General features: G+C 36.1%; 1 protein-coding gene across 3 annotated transcripts in view; it reads left to right on the top strand.

The window, feature by feature from the left end:
• PIK3CA (phosphatidylinositol-4,5-bisphosphate 3-kinase catalytic subunit alpha) overlaps nt 1-16,581 on the top strand; it is a 40,845-nt gene that overhangs the window by 16,876 nt on the left and 7,388 nt on the right. For all 3 annotated transcript variants that reach the window (XM_052686535.1, XM_052686533.1, XM_052686534.1), the window contains 17 exons: nt 220-470; nt 2,072-2,317; nt 3,155-3,240; nt 5,333-5,438; nt 6,398-6,550; nt 6,660-6,794; nt 9,405-9,529; nt 9,607-9,688; nt 10,169-10,333; nt 10,894-10,997; nt 12,267-12,438; nt 12,770-12,876; nt 13,331-13,452; nt 13,722-13,800; nt 15,303-15,473; nt 15,959-16,076; nt 16,240-16,391. In XM_052686535.1, coding sequence (XP_052542495.1) covers nt 220-470; nt 2,072-2,317; nt 3,155-3,240; nt 5,333-5,438; nt 6,398-6,550; nt 6,660-6,794; nt 9,405-9,529; nt 9,607-9,688; nt 10,169-10,333; nt 10,894-10,997; nt 12,267-12,438; nt 12,770-12,876; nt 13,331-13,452; nt 13,722-13,800; nt 15,303-15,473; nt 15,959-16,076; nt 16,240-16,391 — 2,374 coding nt within the window. The remainder of the gene's footprint in view (nt 1-219; nt 471-2,071; nt 2,318-3,154; nt 3,241-5,332; nt 5,439-6,397; nt 6,551-6,659; nt 6,795-9,404; nt 9,530-9,606; nt 9,689-10,168; nt 10,334-10,893; nt 10,998-12,266; nt 12,439-12,769; nt 12,877-13,330; nt 13,453-13,721; nt 13,801-15,302; nt 15,474-15,958; nt 16,077-16,239; nt 16,392-16,581) is intronic.

Raw genomic sequence — 16,581 nt, 5'->3', positions numbered from 1 at the left:
TTAATCCCAAGGTGTAAAAGTTTGAATTTACACTTGAATCATAAATAAGCTTAGGGCATCTAGTTCCTCGCAGAAGTTATCAATCTTCTGTTGGATTGGGCTATGAATCTTGTTTTTGTCATCTTGTAGTAGTAATTCTATGTGGCTTTGTTTCTTTAGGGTGTGAAGGGGTGATGGTTTGCTGAAAATGATAGGCCTAACATTTCCTATTTATTTTAGGGCAAATAATAGTGGTGATATGGGTAATAGTTTCACCTAACAATGATAAGCAGAAGTACACCTTAAAAATCAATCATGACTGTGTGCCTGAGCAAGTTATTGCTGAAGCAATTAGGAAGAAAACACGAAGTATGTTGCTGTCATCTGAACAACTGAAGCTCTGCGTGTTGGAGTACCAGGGCAAGTATATTTTGAAAGTGTGCGGCTGTGATGAATACCTGCTAGAAAAATATCCTCTGAGCCAGTATAAGGTGAGTAACATAATGAACTCATTTTAAAGTACACTGAAAAAATCCTAATGTGTGTGGGAGAAAAGTGATCAGTCTCATTATATATAGTCAAAAACAAAGAAAGTAAAAATCTGTTTCTTTAGGGTAATTGGCTTATATGTATCTGACTCAAGAGTGTATTTGTTGCTGTATGTGCTTCAGTATGTGGCCAGGGAAGGTAATTTAAAGTAGAATTTATGTCATTCACTCAACTTTAAAAAAAAAATGCAGTAGCAGTTTTGCTCTAACGTGAGCAATAAATCAGTGGTAGGTTCTCTGAGAAGTATACTACATTTCTGATGGCAAGAGATGAATAACATTTGAATGGGGCTGATGCAATGCAAAAAGAAATTAAATTGGATGTTGAGTTATGAGGCAACAATTACTCTGTGAATCTTCTCCCTCCCTGCTTTAGGGGTTGGGGAAAAAAATAAGCAAGTTCTCTTGGCTTACTGTTGATTACATCAGTAAACTTCTTGATCTTATGAAAGGGGAGTGGTAAACTTCCAGTACCATATTTATCAGTTAAATCTTCCTTGTTGCTACCCATCCTTCAGTGTCTTTGTTCTCTTAGTGTTGTACCTGTAGCAGAACTGGCAGAAGAGCCTGAGAGCAGTCCTTTCTGAAGTAGACAATGTTACCCTGTGTATTTCCTGACAGACTGCTGTTGCTATCTCTCTGAGAAACCTGCTGTTGTAATAACAGCTCCCATTCCCCTATCTAAAATGGTTGACAGTCTGCTCTTCAGAGCTATGGAGGAGATAAGGGGGATGGGGGATCCTGATACTGGGAAAAGGAACTTAATATTATGCAAGCTGGGGAAGAAGTGCAGGCATATGTGACTAATTTTGTGCAGTCATGAGATCAAACACTAGGCCTATTTGATCTAGTGTGGCTGCTTCAAAAGTATCTGGTATGCCTTTCTGTGCCACGGAAGAGCTTACTAATTACAGTCCAGAGCTGACCCTATCTTAACGCTTTGTAGTACTGTTGCCAAATGAAATACTTTCAGCAGTCACTCCTGAGCAGACACAATACAGGCTTGAGTGTGGCAAGATCAGTGTAAAGAGGTAAAGCTGAAAAGTTTCTGAACAAAAAATGAACAGTTCTGCATGTTCCCTGTTCTTTTTCTAACTGTGGCTAGGAGTGTTAGAGGCACATGTGCTAGGTTGGTACAGTACATTATAACTGCAGTATGGAAGGCAGAAGAAAGATAGCCAACCTGCTTCTGGGAACATCCCTAATCTGGAACTGTTCTCTGCACTGTGCCTGAGCTTAAGAGCCCTACGAGACACTTGTCTTTGCCAGCTCTGTTCTGTATCTGCAGTTATGCTTTCAACTGTTGTAGGCATCGTTCATACCTCCAAAAATCTGTTTGAAGTACTGCTGTGCCATTTTACCCCATCATGTATTTAAACTGTTGAATGTTGCAATGAAAAACACTGAAGGATTTACGTAAAGGAACAGACCTGAGCTCTTTAAGTATGCTTTTATTTTTATGTTATTCTGAATGCTTTTAGGTAGTGATTACCAGGAGCATGCGCTTAGAAAATATACTGAATTTTGGTTTTGTTTTCTTACAGTACATAAGAAGTTGTATAATGCTTGGTCGCATGCCCAATCTGATGCTGATGGCTAAAGAAAGTCTATATACCCAGCTGCCACTGGATACCTTTACAATGCCATCTTACTCCAGGCGTATCTCTACAGCTACACCCTACATGAATGGAGAAGCTACAGCCAAATCGCTCTGGACTATAAACAGTGCTCTCAGAATAAGAATCCTCTGTGCAACCTATGTAAATGTGAACATTAGAGACATTGACAAGGTAAGGCAAATGCTGTATAGCATTATATGTAGCTTTTGACACACACGGTTTCTCTCTTTTCCATAATTACATTAGAAAAGAGGTGTTATTTCTAATGCTAGAAGATTAGACCACTTTGTTATTTAAATTTCAGCCCTCTATTCTGAAAAACAGAGCCGTGTTCTAAAATGCACATGTTTTTGTATACTTCTGAAAAATGCATGGATCATGGTATACAGCTAAAGGAGTGCTCTAGTTTATTTCAGCTGAGTTCATAACAGATGTGCTATCTTCCACATTTTAAACTATGAACATATTCAAGCATATTGTACAGTAAGTGAGAATACATCTGATGAGAAGATGCTGGATAGCATGCTGATAGCTTTGTTCTTAGAAGGGGAGGTATGAGAAGATCAGTGAGAAAAGGCGTGTGCAGCTTAGTCCTGCTGAAGTCATATGGCAAGTCTCTACCTCACCCAGAATTTATTTGTTTTTTTTTTCTTTCTGTGGTTTGGCTCATAAAGAATTCGTCATTCCAATTTGTTTTTAGAAGTTCCTTTCAAGTTCATTAGTGTATTTTTAAGAAGTACTTCTACAACAGTAGTGAGGAAAAAGATCAAAACTTTTTTTTTTTTCCATAGGAGTATATTTACTTACTTGAAGAGCATGAATAAATTTGGGTTGAGGAGTGGTGGTGAAACTGTTTTTATTTGTTTGTTGAGGTGAAGTATTGATGAGTGTTTTCTTAAATAGAAAGGAGAAAGCAATGTATTGTAATCATACTGTATGTTGATAGGAATGAAAACTTTGTTTATAGTGGAGTTTCAAAAATAGAACTGATATTAACATTACTTTCAGATCTACGTTAGAACAGGTATCTACCATGGAGGAGAACCTTTATGTGACAATGTGAACACTCAGAGGGTACCTTGTTCTAATCCCAGGTAAGATACTAGAAAAACTGTAGAGAACCTGACTTTTGGGGCACTATGAATTATAGTATTGAAGAAGTGAAGGCACTGCGTAACATTATTCAGGTATATCTCATTGCTGACAATACTTTAGCTGAAGAACATTTATAGTCCCTGTATTGACCAGGTCTGTTTTACATAAACATTCATGATTGCCTCTGAAACTCCTATGTAATTACTGTTTAGTACCATGAAATCAGCATAGCTCTGGGCAGTCTAGCTCTGTTTTTCACTTTGGATCTACAGCTGGTGTTCCAGTTGCAGGTTCAGATTCCAACATCAGCAAGAGGCCATGTGATGTAATGCAATCCACACATTTGTTCCAGTGCGGTTGCAGAGCATGTGCTAAAGCAGAAGCACTGATGGGAATCATTTGGTAATGTGAAAGTGACTGCCAGGTTTGGGCTGATTGTTTCCAGAAGATTTGACCTGCTGTGAATTTTATCATAAAAAATAATAATAAATAAATCCCATGAACTTTAAAGTGCTATTAGTGTGCAAAAAGAAGCTTTATATGAGTGTATGTAAGCATACAGAGAGCAAATATTTAAGAGATTGAATTTTTGCCTGTAACTCTGAATAAAGAGGTGTGAAATGTTAGCATCCACTAGGATTAGATGTGATATGTGTGTTCAAAAATAAGTTCTGACTTGCATTTTCTGTCTGCCTTCAAGTCTTTGGAGGTTTCAGAGTGTTTTCTGTAAATATGATTAGGTATTAACATTAGAGGGCACAATGATACATGCAGGTTTTTAGAAAAAATAGCTTAATCCTCCTGCTTATCCCACAGATGGTTAAACTTCTTGTTCGAGCATAGCTTAGCTGTTTTTGAGGGAGAATGTTATGGGAAAGATGGTCAAGGACATGGTTGGAAAACATGGATGCTGTTAAACACAGATACATAATATTTGAAAGTAACACGTAAGAAAAAATTAATGGTGTCCTTGGAAGCTGCTGCTACTTCCAACTGAGAAAATAACTGTATTTAGCACTTCAAAAGCACAGTTGTGCATGTTGAGGGAGAAGTCCTTCTTCTTTAAGAAGTTTCTTCTTAAAGAACTTCTTTAAGAAGTTCATGAACATATATTCCTCTAGAACTAATCTCTGCTCTTATTGCTATGATAAATAGAGTGATATCTGAGTTATTTCAACAGTCTTATCATAGAACTACAGAGCCAAGAGCAGAATGAAAGCACTAGTTTGATTATTCATGTTCAAACTACTACATAACGATGGAGGGACTGTATGGTAATGAAGTAGGAGAAACAGTGACTGTACCAGGCTCTGGAGTGCTTAAGCAATAAGTGCAGTGAAAAAATGCTTATTTCCTTCTATGGAGTACTGTTTTGCTAATGCATTACAAGCTTGTGGGATAGCAAACCTGTCATTATGTAAAAAGGATTTGAGGAAACCTTTACTTTCACAACTAAATGAGACTGTATTCCAATTAGTGATACAATAGGCAGTCATTTAAAGCGGTAACATGTTTGTCTGCTGTGATTTTGCAGTTCCTTGCATTTTGACTGCTAATTGCTTCCTGTTGCATTTATTTACCATTTTAAAAGCAACATAGTTAATACAGTCAAGTAGAATTAAGCAAGCTTTTGGAAAGAGTCCAAATTGCTGCTAGCAGTTTTGGTTTTCCTTTCTTTATGCAGCTATGGCAGTGTTGTTTTGTATCACTGTTGCTGAGGAATGTCATCCATATATTCAACAATTCCCCTTAAATTTAGGAAAGTGTTAGCAATGTGTCATTTTATTGCTTAGCTCTGTAAATTGCAGTTCTAAAACATTTTTCTACAGTCAAGTTCTAATTATACCAAGCATAATATATTAGCAAAAATAAAATTGTTATTCTCTATAGTGTTTATTGTGCACAAGAGAAATGTGGCCAGACATCAGAAATATTAGATTTCTGTTACATTTTATCTTGTTTTTTACTTTTAGGAATTAACAGTATTATTTTTAGGGATATAACATTGTTTTCAGTATAACAGTTGATTGCATGCAGTTGTCTAACACAGTGTCTTTTAGCTGGTTTTAATCTGCTTTTTAAATGTTGCAGATGGAATGAATGGCTGCTGTATGACATGTACATTCCTGATCTTCCACGTGCTGCTCGGCTCTGCCTTTCTATCTGTTCTGTTAAAGGCCGGAAGGGTGCTAAAGAGGTAAAGTGCTTCATAGCTTTAGTAAACTATCAAGCAGAGGTTATGCAAAGTTTGGGAAGATATTTGGCAATTGCTGTTCTGGTAATTAGTCTCAATGCAATGTTTGATTTGAATCTGATTAAAATAGGGATTTTTCTTATGTATCATTCATTTGTCAGTGTTATTTTAAACCACAAAAAGAAGCTTGCCCATTCAACACTAAATCATATCAGTACTGTGTTGCTGGCTGGAAAACTCAGTGGTAGTCTTTTGAGGTCTGAATACATAGGAAGAAAATACAACTTCTGTGACTTTCATTCTGCTAATCTGGAAATGTAACAAGTTGCTCTTAGATAAGAATGTTGTTTCTTGTGACTCACAATCAGAGATTTGATGTCAGAGATCAATTTCAGTGGTTCCACAACAATGAAGTGGTGTGCTAGATATGTGGCTTATCAGACAAAAGTGGACCTGAACAAGTGTTGCCAAAAGAAACAGAAAGCAATTTCTGATATAACGATACTTCTTTAGTTGTTTGCTTACTGCCAGCTTCAATTGCCCAAGCAAAGTGGTATTCATGTTAGCAAGGTTATGCACTTCAGTGTTTTCTGAAGTCCAGTTTCTGTTTCTGTCCTTCCCCATCCTAAACTGCTTGAAGTAGCAAAGGAGTCCACTCAAAGCATGCCGTTCGTTGTTAACGTAATTTTATCTTTTTTACTTGACCTGCTGGTTTACTATCAGCTAGAATTTACAGGTGTGGAAAGCAGCCTGCTGTTTATTTTACGATAGATCAGAATAACTTGGTTTTGATAACATCTCTCTACTGCACAGATGGAAATAAGAAATATTTGGTTGGGAGGGACCTAGTAAGTACTTAAAGCTGTGGTGAATCCCTATTTTTTTTTAATGTTTCTTTTTTGAAAATGTATATCCGATAATTAAAAGTTGAAACTGAAAAATCGCCTTTTAACCTCTTTAAGGAGCACTGTCCATTGGCTTGGGGAAATATAAACATGTTTGACTACACAGACACTCTTGTATCTGGGAAAATGGCTTTGAATCTTTGGGCAGTACCCCATGGACTGGAGGATTTGTTGAATCCTATTGGTGTTACTGGATCAAATCCGAATAAGGTAAGTATGTGCACGTGAACTGCCTCCTCAAGAATGAATGTGTATTCAAAATATGCTATATTCTAGTTAGTATAATTCAACAGAAGTAATCTAAATTCCCTTTACATAGGAAACTCCATGTTTAGAGCTGGAATTTGATTGGTTTAGCAATCCTGTGAAGTTTCCAGATATGACAGTGATTGAAGAGCATGCCAATTGGACAATCTCACGTGAACTAGGCTTTAATTACAGCTATGCGGGACTGGTAAGAAGAACTTGCTTTCCAAGAATAGTTACTAAAATATCAAAGTATTTGCTGCCTTTTTTTCCACAGTATGCTAGTGATAGATTATCTTAATCTATTACAGACCAGCACTTAGAAGAGAAACTGTCTTACCATGCTAACTGTAAGCATGTTTTTGGTATATTTAAATAATTGATTCAGGTGTCTGAAGTACTCAGTTTAACTTCAGAAAAGTTGTAATTTTCATTCATCGGTACTGTTTTCTTCATTGCAATTTCATTTTTTGTAGGCTCATCTGCAGAAAATTCTTTCATTACTCATCCTTTCCCAATTCTTAAATGTTTGGTAGGTTTGAACTGTACTGTGATTGTTCCCTTTAAATTTGTGGTATCTTCAGGTTTGAGGGCCCAGGCTTTCTATATTCAAGTATTGTGTGTTTTTATGGCTACTCTTAGCACTCCCTTTAGTTAGGGAGGTAAGAGGCAATACAGTATATATTTCAAATCGGATACTAGAGTACCAAGCATTGCCCAGCCTTACCTGAAAGCTGCAGAATGCTCGCTTGAAACGGTCAAAATTAGCCAAGCAGTCACTGAAGTATGATTTCTATATAGATGTTTGTGATAATGCAGAGAATATAACTATACTTTTTGGTTACCATGAAGTGCATTATACTGCATTTAAAATCAATTACTGCACTCTGCATAAGGCGTAATTTATATAAGTTCATTATTACTTTGGACATGAAACAATTTTCAAATATTAAATCTAATTTACTGTCCCACAACTCTAAAATTTCAAGTTTCTGATGTTGACTGCAACAGGGTAAATTTTTCTTCTTGATTTGACTTAAACTATGATCTTTCTGACCCATTATGCAAGTACATTTTATACTTTTGTGACTTTCTCTTACGATTTAGGGTAATTCAAAATCAAGATGCATATGAACAATTAATTCCTTGCTCTGTATCATCAATTTGATCAAGTGTTGGGGTGCTTCTAAAGTCATCTATCCATTCACTTCCTTACTGAATGTCTCTAGCTTTGCTACTTGCACTGCATATGTAAACATATTTTAGAATACGTTCTGGAAACTTCCATGTGGCAACAGAGCAGTCTTGAATCCCTCTTTTTTTTTTTTTTTTTTTTTTTGAGTCCTGTCCATGTGCTTCAGAATGCTAATAAATGAGCATGTTGGTGCACTGAGATGCCAGCTATCACAGTGCTAGCAGGTAAAGGTGCTAAAAGCTCTGAAGTAATAGCGTTAGATGGAAGCTTGAAGGCAGGAATATTTTTGTCCTGTGTGATAGGACTGAACACGTCACGAGAACGTGAATATAGAGAACTGAGTCTGTAGCATATGCCATGTTGCCATAATCTGACAACTGTTGCTGTATTGCTTGTATTCTTAGAAATAATACACTTTACCTCTTAAGAGGTGCCTTGACCTCTTGTCTGAAAACTTCAGATTGTTCCTTTCTTCAGTTTCTCTTTGGTGTTTATTTGACTTTCTATAAAAGCCAGGCAGATGGCTCTTTTCCAAAGTACCAGTTCAGTCAGCTGAAAATCACCATCAATAAAACTAGCTGAGAAAGCCCAGCTCATTCTTGCTTTGTATATTTTTAGTGGAAATAAGAAAAATGTAGAACAGGAAATCATTACTGTTTTGTTTTTCTCTCTATTCTTGAAGCATTCTACAGTTCAGACATTTTGAACATTAATAAAATTGATTGTTCTTCCTTTTTTCTTTTTTTTTTTTTTTTTTTGTAGAAGTCAGTATTGTACACAAGTCAAAATGAGTTCATTTTAATAACATTGTTCAATCTACATATAATTTTTGGAAAATTTTTGGATACTTCATCTTAAGTGTCAGACTTGTTTGTTACAGTTTTATTATTTATAAACACAGTAATGCAGCCTAAGTTTTTTTTCCCTTTTAATTGATTCTGTCATGGAGATGTTAGAGATTGCATCATTTCAACGTTGCTTTGCAAAAAACAAATATGAAGTAAGAAATAGGAGATATAGAAGAAAACTGAACTTGGCTATGAAATATTTAAGCTGTAGTATCAATATCTCTGTCATTGGTCTTAGCTGGTTCTAGTAGGAAGTCTTAGTACATGCTGAAATGAATTTTAGCTAGTTCTGCTCTTTAGGGAGTATTTTACACTAGTTCTGGCTAATGTTTTCTGGTCATTCTGTTATGCAAGCTTTCCTACAGTGTTCTACCTTTACTTACCTAGCCTCACCCTCCTGTACTCTGCTTTTTCAATTCTGATTCTTTCAGCCCATTCAGCAGTTCTTAGAAATCTCAAAACTGGAGACAGAAGTGACCTGTTTCATTTTGTGCCATGCTAGGCTGCTGTTGTTCATCACATGCCAACTACTATTTCTCCACAAAGCTGACTGGTGAACTGTACTTCCTGTCCCAGCAGTGAATAAAAGCAGTTATAGAAAATCAAAGGCCTAGTCTTCAATTTCTCTGTTTTAAGCTTCTAAGTCCTCACTTATGGTAGAAGGAAACAACAAAGTGGTATTATGTGTCGTATAAATGTTCCTGCGCTGTAAGAGTACTTCTACGTTGTATGACTGTAGAATGAGGAGGGTTAATGGACCACTTTCTCTCTGCAGAGTAATAGAATAGCTAGAGACAATGAATTAAGAGAAAGTGACAAGGAGCAACTGCGAGCCATATGTACACGGGATCCCTTGTCTGAAATCACTGAGCAAGAGAAGGACTTCCTCTGGAGCCACAGGTACTGAGGAAAAACAAAAGCGAATGCACAAAACAAAAATGACACTTTGTACAAACAACCTTCATTCTCTTTTTCAGACACTATTGCGTAAATACCCCGGAAATTCTGCCCAAATTACTTCTGTCTGTTAAATGGAATTCTAGAGATGAAGTGGCTCAGGTAACAAACGAATGTCACTGAAGAAGTTTTAAGTTCTGAAGAAGCTTTAAAATCTGGATTTTTTTTGTAAAATAACAGAAGTTCTTATGATATGTTGAATGAAAGCAGATAATTTGAGTTGCTGCTTTAACTAGTTGATCGTTTTGTATTTGCTGTATGCAATCCATTTGTCTGTTCCAGGAAAGGTTTTGTGTTCTCATTCTTAAGTTCAGTCTGAGTCTTAGCTTTTTTCTGGTGGCATTACTTGAATCCTTGCTATGATGCTGAGTATTATTTCAATGTGATATTTTGTTTTTGTTCTTTTAGAGTGGATAAAATAAGTCAACTGGCACTAATACCAAACTATTTTTTAGAAGTGAATGACAAACAGCTTATATTCAGCAGCAGCTTGTGTGGTTATACTTTCTATTGGGTGTGTATTGCAACGTCTTCCTCTTCAATGTGAGTGTGTATAATGTCCTTGGACTTCATTGTCCACAGATGTACTGTCTGGTGAAAGATTGGCCTCCAATCAAGCCAGAGCAAGCAATGGAGCTTTTGGATTGCAATTATCCAGATCCAATGGTGCGAGCCTTTGCAGTTCGGTGTCTAGAGAAGTACTTAACAGATGACAAGCTGTCTCAGTACTTAATCCAGCTAGTACAGGTATGTAACGTTTTGGTATTCTCGATGTCTTATGTACATTTGATAATTACGCAAATTTAAAATACAAGAAAAGTTAAGTCATTGTGGAAAATATAAGAATCCTGTTTTCAGTGCAAATTACATTAGGAGGAGCTCTGAAAGATGAAAGTTACTTTTCTGTTGTGCTCTGGTTTCTGGTGTTGGTATGAAATGTCAAAATTCTGCAGAGATGCAGAACTGTTCTACCAACTGGAGCAGGCAACTGTTTCAGCTGTCTTGCATATGGTGACACACAAACAGAAGCATCTTTTCTACAATGTTAAGCATGCTGAAGCTAAAATATTTGGTAACAGTATGGGAAGCATCAGATGGTAAGTTTTTGAAATAAAAGCAGTCTGTGCACTCTGTTAGCAGATATTCTTTAAATGCTAATGTGTGTATTAAAATACCAAGGTCAAGCAGCCTACAAAATTTTTATATCAAACTTGAATTGTGTTTTATTTAACTGTCTTAATTTATATGCTGTTCAGCAAAAATAACTGCAGCTAATTTTCTTCCAAATTTTCTTTGTCCTTAACTAGGTTCTGAAATATGAACAGTACTTAGATAATCAACTGGTGAGATTTTTACTCAAGAAGGCACTGACCAATCAACGGATAGGACACTTCTTCTTCTGGCATTTAAAGTAAGCTTAATAAATCTTGAGTAGTGACAAGATTCCTACAAGCTTTAAAAAAAAAAAAAAAAGTTCCATATGCTACATGCTTTTCTTTTGGGAAATATTACCACTCTACAATTAAAAAGCAAACTTTATTTTAAGAGTTTGAATGCATAGTTTGATAATAGAATGCATTCCTTGCAGTTTTTAAAGCAAATTAGTAATAGATTATGAATCTTTATATCATCTGCTTCATTTTGATTCTTTCCTCTAATAGCAGTTACTCTAAAAGCAGGGGTCTGGATGGCTAAGATGGCTGGAAGCTTCCTGTATTATTAGCTGCTTACAACTTATAACAGATCTCTGTTCTAGAACCTTCCACCAGTCTTTCTGAGCAGTTTTTTTCCAAAACTGAGCTACTTCTGAAGTTAAGCCAGAAAGCCATGGAAAAATGTTCCTGAAAAATCCCTATCTCTGCAGACTTGTCTTTAGAAGGCTGTAACATCTTTGTGCATTTACAAATAGCTGAGGCCCAAAGCAAGTCACACAACTAGACCAGATAAACCTTTGAAAAATTATGGTTCGTAAATTCTTATAAAGACCACAGAGATTGATAGCCAAAATATCCCTGTTCTTCTGTATTAAGTATAGCATGGGTTCTCATAAGTTCTATTGTTGAGAAGGCTGAATATAACTCAGATTTCAGCATTCTGAGTTGTATCCAGATCTCATCTGAAAATGCTGTCCTAAGATGAAACACTGAAGATAAGACATAGAAATAAGAAATCTTTGTTTTCTACCTGTTTTAATAATGACCAAGGATAATGGAATATCTTGGCTGACTAATTTATATGAGGGGATGTAGAATTATGTGAAGTTTGAGAGTAGTTAAGAACAAAGTAACTAGCCTGGGATTAATGACAGAAGGAGAAGATTAAACTGCTTAGAAAGCTGGAACTTGAAGTGAAACTGGAGGCTTAGTGGTTGGTTGGTTTGGTTTTTTTTGACAAGCATGGATTTTGAATAAAGTTCACAGAGAAGGACAGGATGTAGCAAGAAGGGGAATGGGGTCAAGAGAAAAGGAAGAGTGAAAACTGTTGGGTTAGTTGTAAAAAGTAAGGAACTCTGCTGATCAGTTACGTCAAAATGAGATGAGCTGTGGGAGGCCAACACAAGTTACGTAACTGGGAAGGACCCATAGGCAGCCTTCAGAAAGGTGTTACAGTACAGTTTCATTTTTTGGCACCTGTAAGTGGTCTTGTCTTAAAGCTGTAACTGTTCTTCCTCTCTGTGTAGGTCTGAAATGCACAATAAAACTGTAAGTCAGAGGTTTGGTTTACTTCTGGAGTCCTATTGTCGAGCGTGTGGAATGTACCTAAAGCATCTGAGCAGGCAGGTGGAGGCTATGGAGAAGTTGATTAACCTCACAGATATTCTCAAGCAGGAAAAGAAAGATGAGACCCAGAAGGTATTTTAAGCTGTCCACACATCAAAACTTTTGTGACTTAGTCGTAGGAATCACTAGAACTATTTTACTGGATTAATTAGAAAAGTATTTATACTACTAACTTCGGTAGGTAGTATCTTTGAAGCTGTAGTATTTTGTGTGCACCTTGCTATTGTCTGTCTCTTAAGCTAATGGAACCTGAGTTGAGAGCTTTTATTTGTGTAACCTGTGGCAAAGCAGAGTTGCTGATAGTGGAATTGTGCAAAACCATGCTTAAGACAAAAGCTGAAACCTGATTCTTATCTTCTACATTTAGTCAGTGTTCTTACAATCTGAATGTAATTTTTTTTAGGTGCAGATGAAGTTTCTTGTTGAACAAATGAGACGTCCAGATTTTATGGATGCTTTACAAGGCTTTATCTCTCCTCTTAATCCTGCTCATCAACTAGGAAATCTTCGGTATTGTCTTCAGTTCTGAAATGTACCCAGATAACTAAGTAAATGCTTAGTAAGGTTAACATCAACAACATTACAGTTAAATGCTAACATACTAAATAGTGGGTTTATTTAAGTGAAGTAGTTTCAGTGCAATGATGTAATAAATTAGAGAACATGATAGCTTGATGTTCCTGTTAGATGGTAGGAACTGTGGCCCTTTTTCCATGTGTAAGGAACACTTGCTGCCAAAGGAAAAATGAGTGTAGCTAACTCTTCACTTGTGTCTAGCCAATGATTAGCACTGCAGTTACTAATATAAATTTCAAGATGAAAACAGTGGTAGATCTTCAGTTCTCCGTGCATTACTTAATTTGATACCAGTTCAAATATTTTGAAGAAAATGGAGATTGTAATATCATGGAAACACAATATGAGAATCTAAATATCCTTATTTCATATATATCTTTTTTTATAGGCTTGAGGAGTGCAGAATAATGTCATCTGCAAAGAGACCCCTGTGGTTAAACTGGGAAAACCCAGATATTATGTCTGAATTGCTATTTCAGAACAATGAGATAATCTTTAAAAATGGAGATGGTAAGGGTCACACGACAATTCCATTGTTATGTTTTAATATGTATTTTTAAACAGCTTTAAAATTGCCACCACAAGTTCATGTTCATTCTCACCTACCTACCAGCCATTCTTTTCTTGAGAGAATAAAACCTCCATTCATCTATATGAATTTTATTACACTTTACTATTATTACACTTTACCACTCAAAAGTGGTTATTTCTAAAAGAAATAAGATGTGGCAGTATCCTGTGTTATGAAACTTGCTGTCTTATCTATTTGATTATTCTAGACTTACGTCAAGACATGCTGACACTTCAGATAATTAGAATTATGGAAAACATTTGGCAAAACCAAGGTCTTGATCTTCGGTAAGCATTAGAGGTCATTCTTAAGCAATTCTGTTCCTAATGGTTTATGCTTTGGTTTGTTACTAGAGAATACTTCTCTACTACCCAAAGGTAGTAAGTAAAATGCAATAAGTATGAATACTTTTGTATATTTTAAAGAGGATTTTTTTATAACTTTCAGTTAGCTAAACAGCTGGGTTCTGTGAAGTTACCAATCTGGTTTGAAAAATGTTTGTCTCATTTAAGTTGCTGTGAGGGATCTACATATCAGGAATGGCTATGATCACACAAACAAGCCACCCTGTAGTCTGCTGATGGTATCTGTAGCATTTGCTTTGAATAGGTTATCAAACTTATAGTCTTCAGCAAATAAACAACTTAGAGCAGAGAAGCTTACCTCCATGGCAACACCAGTGGTTAGCTCTGCTGCTGGTTTGGTTACTCACTGCACTGGTGTTCCAGTTTCTTAGATCAAATTAACTGTTGCTGATTTGTGTTACTGTTGTGTTTTTTGTTTTTTTTTTTTTTATCACAAAAAACTAATGTTCTAGTGTAGCTAGAAGGCTGTTTTCCTCTATTAGTGAGAGATACTTTTACCCTCATAAGGAAAGAAAGTTCAGGAGAGAAAAGGGTTTCCTTAGAAGCATGACTCTCTGAAATCTTTTAAGAGAGGGTGTTAAACATGATAATGGTTGTTACTTTTAGTGTCTGAATAAGACTGCTTTGACTTCTCTCAGAAAAAATGTTTCAAATGAAACTGACAGAAGAAATGCAGATTTGGTGATGGGGCAGAGAACTGTGGGGAAGGGAGAAAGGGGGAGATAAGTAATATCTACTTGTAAAAAGAAATAAGTTACTGAGTCTATCCTTTGAGTTTCACTTACAGATTATGGAATACTTCATGAACTCTGAAGAGCACATGAGTAAATGGCTTTCTGGGTATAGTTAGTCCATTAATATCTGGATGAACAATAATGGTGCTGACTATAGATTCCAATTACAATTTTGTATTATGTGCAGGTGCTACTTGAAAACTCATTTTGAATATTCCATGCTGGCAACACAGTGTATTACCTGCTACTTCTGCAAAGGAATTCATAAGTCCTAACATTCACTTTCTGAATGCTTAGGTTCTGACTCTAGTATTTCAGTTTTAATATAGTTGAATAGATATTGTCAAATTATCCTGCATGCTTAAGAGGCTTCTCCAGAGGATTCTCAAGGCTTCCAAAAATGCATTAATAAAAGTTTAAGGAAAAATTTTATCCTGATACAAAACTGAAGAGTAACACTGGTGGATACAGGGTTTGGATACAGTGGATACATGTTACATGACTAATGTCCATTATGCTTTTTTCACAGGACCAGTGACAATATATAACACACCTGTAAAACATTAAATCAGATTTTCATATCCTAAAGTCAGTAACATAACACTTGAGTAGTCAAGATCATAAAACAACGCCTTTTGCTCGCTGTCTTAAATTGTTTTATTGGAAAAAAAAAAATCCTTTCTCTTACAGGATGTTGCCTTACGGTTGTCTGTCTATTGGTGACTGCGTGGGACTCATTGAGGTAGTGAGAAGTTCTCATACGATCATGCAGATTCAGTGTAAAGGAGGCTTAAAGGGAGCATTGCAGTTCAACAGCCATACCTTGCATCAGTGGCTCAAGGACAAGAACAAAGGAGAAATGTGAGATTTCTTGTTGCTGGGTTTTCCTTGTTCACTTGCTCTTTTTGATGGAAGCTTCAAGAGAACTAAAATGTATCTAAATGGGAAATAGCCTGTATTTTTCCCTGCTCTCATTTGCCTAATAGTCCTATTTGTATTTTCTTTGTATTTAATGAGTTTGAGCAGTCATATGACTTCTCAACAGTAAAGCAAGGTGAAGGCAGAATTAAGGTGACGTGGCTTAACTGTAGTTCCTCCAAGTGAAAGCTCGTCCCTGTCTTTAGAAAACAGACTGTCATTTTAACAGCTTGTTTATTGTTCCATATGCTTAACTGTAAGTACTTCTATGTCTAGTGTATGCTGAATTTTTTTCCTTCAGTAAAGTCTAGAAACTCTACTGCATTGAGTGAAAATGGTAAAATTGGTTCATACCTTTTAAATAAATGAATTGATAATTTTGTATTATTAGAGTGTATGTAGCAATATGTTTTCTTTGTTTTCCATAGGTATGATGCAGCTATTGACTTGTTTACACGTTCTTGTGCTGGCTACTGTGTTGCTACCTTTATACTGGGCATTGGTGATCGCCACAACAGTAACATCATGGTGAAAGATGATGGACAAGTAAGATCTATTTTTGCAAGTACATAGATAGCCCAGTATAACCTTTCAATTTGATGTTTGTTTAAAAAAAAAAAAAACTGAAATATGAGGGATGAGCAATTTTACAATTACATCCTTTAAACGAGGAATTACTAATCTTAAAACACCTTTTTGTCTTTCCAAGCTGTTTCACATTGACTTTGGCCACTTCCTTGACCACAAGAAGAAGAAATTTGGCTACAAAAGAGAGCGTGTGCCCTTTGTCTTAACACAGGACTTTCTAATAGTGATTAGTAAAGGAGCCCAAGAATGCACCAAAACAAGGGAGTTTGAAAGGTAAGTACCTTTCTAAAACCATTTAAATTCTATAACGTGTAACATGCAATAAACATGCAATAACATAAAATGCAATTCTGGTGACCTTTAATTGTTTCACATAAACAGACATTTCACACTCAATGCTGTAAGAGAGCAAATGCTCCTGTATTCAGTGCATTCTGAAGAGTAGTTAAGGATGAACAGTAAC

This window comes from Tympanuchus pallidicinctus, unplaced genomic scaffold (assembly GCF_026119805.1).
Source record: "Tympanuchus pallidicinctus isolate F22 unplaced genomic scaffold, pur_lepc_1.0 scaffold22, whole genome shotgun sequence".
Taxonomy (NCBI): domain Eukaryota; kingdom Metazoa; phylum Chordata; class Aves; order Galliformes; family Phasianidae; genus Tympanuchus; species Tympanuchus pallidicinctus.
Note: the sequence above shows the minus strand (reverse complement) of the source record. Positions and strands in the feature narration are given on the sequence as shown.